This window comes from Sphaeramia orbicularis, chromosome 13 (genome assembly GCF_902148855.1).
Source record: "Sphaeramia orbicularis chromosome 13, fSphaOr1.1, whole genome shotgun sequence".
In the NCBI taxonomy this organism is placed as follows: Eukaryota; Metazoa; Chordata; class Actinopteri; order Kurtiformes; family Apogonidae; genus Sphaeramia; species Sphaeramia orbicularis.
The window spans coordinates 35751909-35758392 of record NC_043969.1 but is presented as its reverse complement, the minus strand read 5'-3'; the positions used below and the strand labels follow the sequence as shown (position 1 = coordinate 35758392).

The 6484-nt window shown below is 39.7% G+C and overlaps 1 protein-coding gene across 3 annotated transcripts in view; it reads right to left on the bottom strand.

The window, feature by feature from the left end:
* Nucleotides 1-6484, bottom strand: part of tiam1b (TIAM Rac1 associated GEF 1b) — a 93627-nt gene continuing 87143 nt past the window's right edge. For all 3 annotated transcript variants that reach the window (XM_030151992.1, XM_030151990.1, XM_030151991.1), the window contains exons 18-27: nt 6253-6378; nt 6028-6136; nt 4569-4748; nt 4335-4453; nt 4144-4252; nt 3904-3962; nt 3609-3714; nt 3414-3501; nt 3114-3286; nt 1-1709 (exon numbers count right to left, since the gene is read on the bottom strand). In XM_030151992.1, the coding sequence (XP_030007852.1) occupies nt 1177-1709; nt 3114-3286; nt 3414-3501; nt 3609-3714; nt 3904-3962; nt 4144-4252; nt 4335-4453; nt 4569-4748; nt 6028-6136; nt 6253-6378 (1602 nt within the window). In that variant the 3' untranslated portion in view covers nt 1-1176. The remainder of the gene's footprint in view (nt 1710-3113; nt 3287-3413; nt 3502-3608; nt 3715-3903; nt 3963-4143; nt 4253-4334; nt 4454-4568; nt 4749-6027; nt 6137-6252; nt 6379-6484) is intronic.

The window sequence follows — 6484 nt, the reverse complement described above, 5'->3', positions numbered from 1 at the left end:
TTATAAGTAGGAAACAACCATATTTATTATGATATCAATACATTTTTCTATATACACACAGTAATAAAAATGCAGTCTTAGTAGCACTATGAGTTGTTTACAAGTATGACTTCTTTCACTGTTCAGGCATCCTGCAAGTCTTTCCCCTTGATTGCTTAAGCAAATTTGGACTTTAATTTCTGAAAAATGACTACTAATGCAGTTCTGCTAACAAATTAATTTACATATGAAATAAATAAAAACATTGCTTTGTTATCCATTTTCCAGTGAACAATCTTTTAAAACACACAAGACCATTTTTAGAATAACTGATGTGCAAATTCTCTACAACAAAGAATGCACGTGAACTGATAAAAATGAGTGAAAAGTTTCTTTGACTTAGAATACTGAAGATATAAAAAGGAAAACAATATATGATTTCACAGTAAACAGAAGATGAAAACAGCAAATTCAAGTAAAACAGGATTATGTTAAGTTATTAAAATCCCATCTGCCTCTGTGACATAAGGGTATTACATAACTGAATAAACGCAATAAGAAAACAACACAATATTTTCCAGGATAAAAACATAGCTCTAAGTGTAAAACAAGATCAAAATCATATAATATATAACCAGGAAACTGGCCCCAAACATGTCAGTGTATATTTACGTGAAAATGTACAAGTACAGTAAACTATGCAAGACAGGTCTGTCCTTTGCATTTATTTATTCTAATTTTGTAAGGACAAATAATATACAGCCCTTAACTATGATAATATCTCTGAGTAACACGGACAAAACAAATAAATGTTCTCACAATACCCAAATTTGGTAACAGCAGGCAGGAATATACAACACTGCCTAAATGTGCAAACCATGCCAATCAAAGCAACTGATTAGATTTCCATGATTGTACCATTACACTTCCTTTCTCAAAGCTTACACTTGACTTGTATCTAACAGCATTTGATTTGGGATTAAACTCCCTCATTCTGTATTCCTGTATTGCTCCATTAGTTGTCTTACCTGTACAAAAAGCATTCAGCATAAGTAAGGTAAGGAAGAATATATGTTCTACTAGCTGTGCGATTATACATCAATGCCCATGCATTGGTAGTGAAGACTGATGACTGACCCTTATGGAGCCCATGTAAAGTTGTCAAAGACACTTGTTGGATGCTTGTTCTACTCCGTTTTACGTGCCACAGTCTGAAGATAAACCCGATTGCTCTCTTCTTACCCAAATCTCATCCTCCTCCGTCTGGTTTTGACCCTCCCCATTGTCACCGATCGTGTCAGTCTGCTTCGGATCTTCAGGTGTTTCACCAGCGATTGGGGACATGAGGTCCTCACTCTCCTCGGTTTCCTCACCCTCTAAAGACAAAGCCATGACAGGAGCCTCTAGGTCGGCCTCGGTGGACGGCACTCTGGGTGTCCGGCAGAATTCATCATCTTCATCGCTCAGGATGTCAGTCTCTTTCACCTCTTCCCGGTCTTCATATTCCTCTAGGTCGAATTGTTCTTCCACCCAGCGATCTGTGTCACCTGCTAATTCAGGCTGCTGCTGCTGGCGGTCTGGTTCGTTTTCCTGCTGAAGTCGATTCAAGTCGGGCTCCTGAGGGGAACCGAGGTCGTGTTCGGGTTCGCCGTCAAAAACAATGTCTGTGTCGATAGTAAAGCGGTTGCGCACTAGCTTTCTTCTGCCAAGAGTCCTGGTTGGTGCAGATGCTGCAGATAAAAAGATTATTATGAGCGACTAAATCAAGATATTTTGGACATTTATTCATTCATTCATTCATTTTTCTGAACCACTTTATCCTTGGCAAGGATGCCAGAGCCTATCCCATCTACCAGGAGGTGAAGGAGGGGTACACCCTGGACATGTCAGTTCATCACAGGGTTGGCATATGCAGACAAACAACCATTCACTCACACATTTACACCTATGGGCTGGAAAATTACAGGGTGTATCAAAAAAACTATATATTTTGAAAAATTACTCCCAGTTCCGCATTTGATAATTTTTGGAATTTTCTTTTATGGACATCGGTAGGTAGGGGATTGGTGGATATTTGTCCAAATTTACAGACCCAGGTTTTCATGCATGAGTGAGCAGGGGCAAATTGCACAATCCAAGTTAAAACTGGTTTCCATGAAATAGCAGTGGGATTTAAATCCAATCAAAGGTCATGGGAGGGGTCAATGGGCATCCTTCTTGTCTTGCAGCATTAACACTTTGGCCACCATGTTAATTTCATTTCTTTACCCATGGCAGCTGTTCCTGTCTTTCAAAGTTAATTCAACTTGTTTAGGCCTGAAAATGTCACTGAGGACAGGCCTAGTTAAGGTTAGGGTTAACCCTGGGTCTGTAAATTTGGACAAATATCCACCAATCCCCTACCTACCGATGTCCATAAAAGAAAATTCCAAAAAATATCAAATGCGGAACTGGGGGTAATTTTTCAAAATGTATAGTCTTTTTTTTTTATATACACCCTGTAGTTGTAATCCCTTTCAAATTTAAGACTTAAATTTGAGTCCTTCAGATACAAGGTTAATTTATTGGAGATTTAATTTTTTGCAGAAGTTTGGTAAATGTGATATAATTCCAGTCCATCCTGTCTAGAACCCAATCTGTGAGTGGTCCTTGACTTTACTTGTATTGTGCTGTATCAGTCACAGTAGCCAATTTCTGGTCCTTGTTCTATGATCAAGGAATTTTATATTGCTTGATAAGAATTTGTTCTGTCTGACAATGAGTAGTTTCAAGCCACGATTAAATATCTGGATTCTTTAATCAGGACCACAAATAAGGCTTTTAATTTAGGGGAAATAACAAATTGACATTTATTGTGATAAATGTCACTACAGAGTAATTGAATCCAGTTTGGTGATTGAAGATGATTAAAGCTCAGAATCAGTTGTAAGCTGCTCAGTTGATACTTGCACTTTTGTATTGTACTAGATTTATGATCGAAGTTGAAATCTTTCATGTAAAGCACAGATACATTGTGAGTTTTTTAATCATATTACACTTGTAAAGAGTCTTATCTGTGTCAGGTAAGAAGGAACACATTCAGAATTGGGACACTCGGTGCTGCAGGGTGAACATGGACATAAACTCACATTTACCTGCTCTATTTATGGCAGGACGGGCCCCCTTCAGGGCACAAAGACGCTTTCCTCCAAAGGGCACATACTGCTGGTTGAGGGGTAAACTCTCTGTCTTCAGGAGCTGCCGGCGGTGCTTTTCCCTCAAGATGGAATGGACTGTCTTCACAAAGTCTTTTCTGCTCTCTGGTGAGCTAAGAGGAGATAGAAAGCTGCATTATCAGTTTGTCACTCTGTAGATAGCAGCAGACAGAGCTGTATCAGCGGCACACAAGCTTCAATCTCGGATGAAATTCAGCCTCCTTCAGAAGAGATCCTTACCTACAACACAACTGAAATGTCCTTTCTGGTCTTCCTTCTGACTCTGATTTTGTGTGGACAATTTCACACACAGCAGAGCCCTCGCCATCTGATTGAAACATTAACTAGTGTCACTTTTAATCACAAAAAACACTACTTTAAGAAGACCTCATCACCAGTATTTCATTTTAGCACAGTACTGATTAAATTACCTACCTGCATTTGCCAAAGATCTGACTTGAAGGGCGTCTGTTGGAATCATGTGACGAAATCTGAAAGGGTCTTTTTCCTCTGAAGCAACAGACACTCGATGGGAGCCACCCTTCAGTCAACACAGACAAATGATGTTAGTTTCTTTTTTTTTTTTTTAGAGCTGGCTGCGACCTAAATCTTGCTTTTAAAGATGCATTTACAAGTGAGTCACTGAGCTGCTTCTGAAAATGGCAAATAAGCAAAGTGAGATTTACAAAAAAAGAATTGCCAGGGTTGTGAAGGATGTGCGAGAACATACCATTTTCTTTTTCTGTTTGGACCCATCCTTGCACACGAAGACCACTGCTGTTTTAAACACTAAAAGCAATAAGATAAAGAAAAACAATCATCAGAGACTGCATCTGAAGTCTTGTCAGTGGAAAAAAACCCAGACTGAATGGGATAACAGCAGGGTTAGTTAATAACAGCGACAAAACAAATGTGCAAGTACATCACAGCTGTCATCCTCATCGTGGGAGGAAAGTGATCCTTGACATACCAAATGTAGCCATCTGGGGTTCTTTCTTCCATTTTCCTAAGGAGGCAGGAGGGTTCAGCCAGGTCACACTGGTGTGAAGAAGCAGGTCGCCCATGGACAGATCGGCAACCTTGCAAAAGCACCAGCCAAAGTCATTTCATCTGCGTACTTCAGTCGACAAAACCGTGCCAAGTTACTTTCCTTCATCCTACCTCTTTCTTTTCGCCAATTTGCTCAGTGATAAGCTGATCAAACACGGCCCCAAACTCCTCGTGGATCTTCTGCATCTCATTAATATGGCTCGCCACTTTGTTCATGGCTTTCATGGCAACTGCAGACAAGCAGAAAATCGTGTGGTGAGAATTTTAATTGTGAACTTGCGTTTACCTCAGCTCTCTCCTGTCAAAATGATTAACTGTTAAATCAGACAGGCGGCCAAATCTCACCATCCAGGTGGTAGTGCTCCTCACTGTCAGGGTCTGTGAGTGAGTAGAGCTCCTTCAGCAGGAGGGGATATTTCAGCACCCTCTGGATCGGTTTGATCAGGTAAGACTCCAGGGTGGAGGAATGCTGTTGCTTGGGGTTGCGCTCATCCAGGAAGGCCTTGAAATCTGGATCCGTTTTGGCTGTTCAAGAAAGAAAACACATTTTATCTCCGAATCATTTAATTTCACAGTAACTTTCAGCAACACTTTTTTTTTTTTACCCGTTTGTACAAATTGGTACTTTGTTAACCATCCTTTTTTTGAATCATCAATTTAATCAGTATGTCACTGCAAGCAAGCACTCATTTACAAGAAGGACCTGAGTACAACATAATTACATATAGTCATTTATATAATGCAGTGTGTTCACTGGAGATAACAATTACACACCCACAAATAGCATTACTAGTTAACAGTTAAAACTTTATCTAAAAAGTCTCTTAGTTTGTAGGTGACACTGTAATTTAGTGCAATAAGAGAAAAGCATTGGTTGTTTCATTATGCTCAGTTGTTCACTTTGTTCTGTGCAAATCAGGCTCTTAACTGTGGTATTGTTAATCAAGGCTGTATGTTCTGTAGGCAAGAAATTCACATGAGCAAAAACAAACATGGATAGGAGGTGGACTCTGAGGGGCTTGTATCTGAAAGAGGATCTGTGTCTGTCACATGGATGTGGGTTGGATATGGAAAATGTGGCATGGATGAAAAGAGCTCTCTTTGCAATTCATGCTGCAGACTGGTCCCCACAATAGACTCAAATTATCAGCTTCTTTTCCCGCCTACACAAGAATCACGTTAAACGGCACAGCGAGTCACATTTAAGATCTATATTTATATTGTTGTTGTTGTTTTAAAACAGCATTTGCACAAAAGGTTCTAATAGGAGAGATAAATGTTAATTTTGTTGAGTATATAAGAAATAGGCCTTTCAGTGTGTTCATTTTACATTAATAACTTACTCATTGAATTTACAGTCAATATGCAATGTCATGATGTTTTATCTGTTATGCACAACTGAAATTTTGGTCTGATCTTACTATTTTAAAAACAGCTTTAAAATGACTTTCTGAGTTACATCTCAAAATAACAAAACCTCTGTCCAACAGCTTCTTCACTCGTTGAATTCAAATGCAACAAACAAGGCCATCCACTTCAGTGCTTCAGGGAGTGGGTGTACCTACTGACATGAGAACAGACTGTTCTGCACAGCTCATTATATATCACACAATATTGCAAGGCTTTTTAGCCCTGGGAGCTACCAGCTTGAAAGTATGCAGAGGTCAAATGGACACGTCTCTGGCTGACAACTCAGCAGAGCAGATTTATGGGACCATCCAGGATATGGCAGATGGTTGATGGATAAACACATCCTCTGCTTTGTGCCAAAGAAGAATATCAAACGAAAAGCACATTTACTCACCCTTTACGAGGACCTTAGGGACTTTGGTGTGGCTGGCACAGAAAGCGCTGTAGATCTTAAAACGGTCTGCATAGTAAAGGAAAGAGCCTCCCAGAGAAAAAAGGATTTTCTGAGAAAAGGGGAGGAGAGGTTACTCAACCAGTGGTTTTAAAGACTTTATGGGTGTTTTAAGTGCCTGTTGCTGATCAAATCTGTTAGTTTATATTTCACAGAGAGAGGGATTACCTTGAACTGATCGACTCTCTCCAGCTTCTCCAGATCTGGAACTAGTCTGGTCCCATCTTCCAAGGTTTTGAGAAACTCAACCTGAAACTCCACCATTTCAGGCAAGTTCCCAAATAGTACATCCAGCTGGAAAGCAAATCAACAGCAAGTCAGTCTCAGAAGCTCTTCTCTCATTACCTTACAACAGTCTATAATATTTCTCAGTATCTTAATGTAATGTGTTCAATGCTAG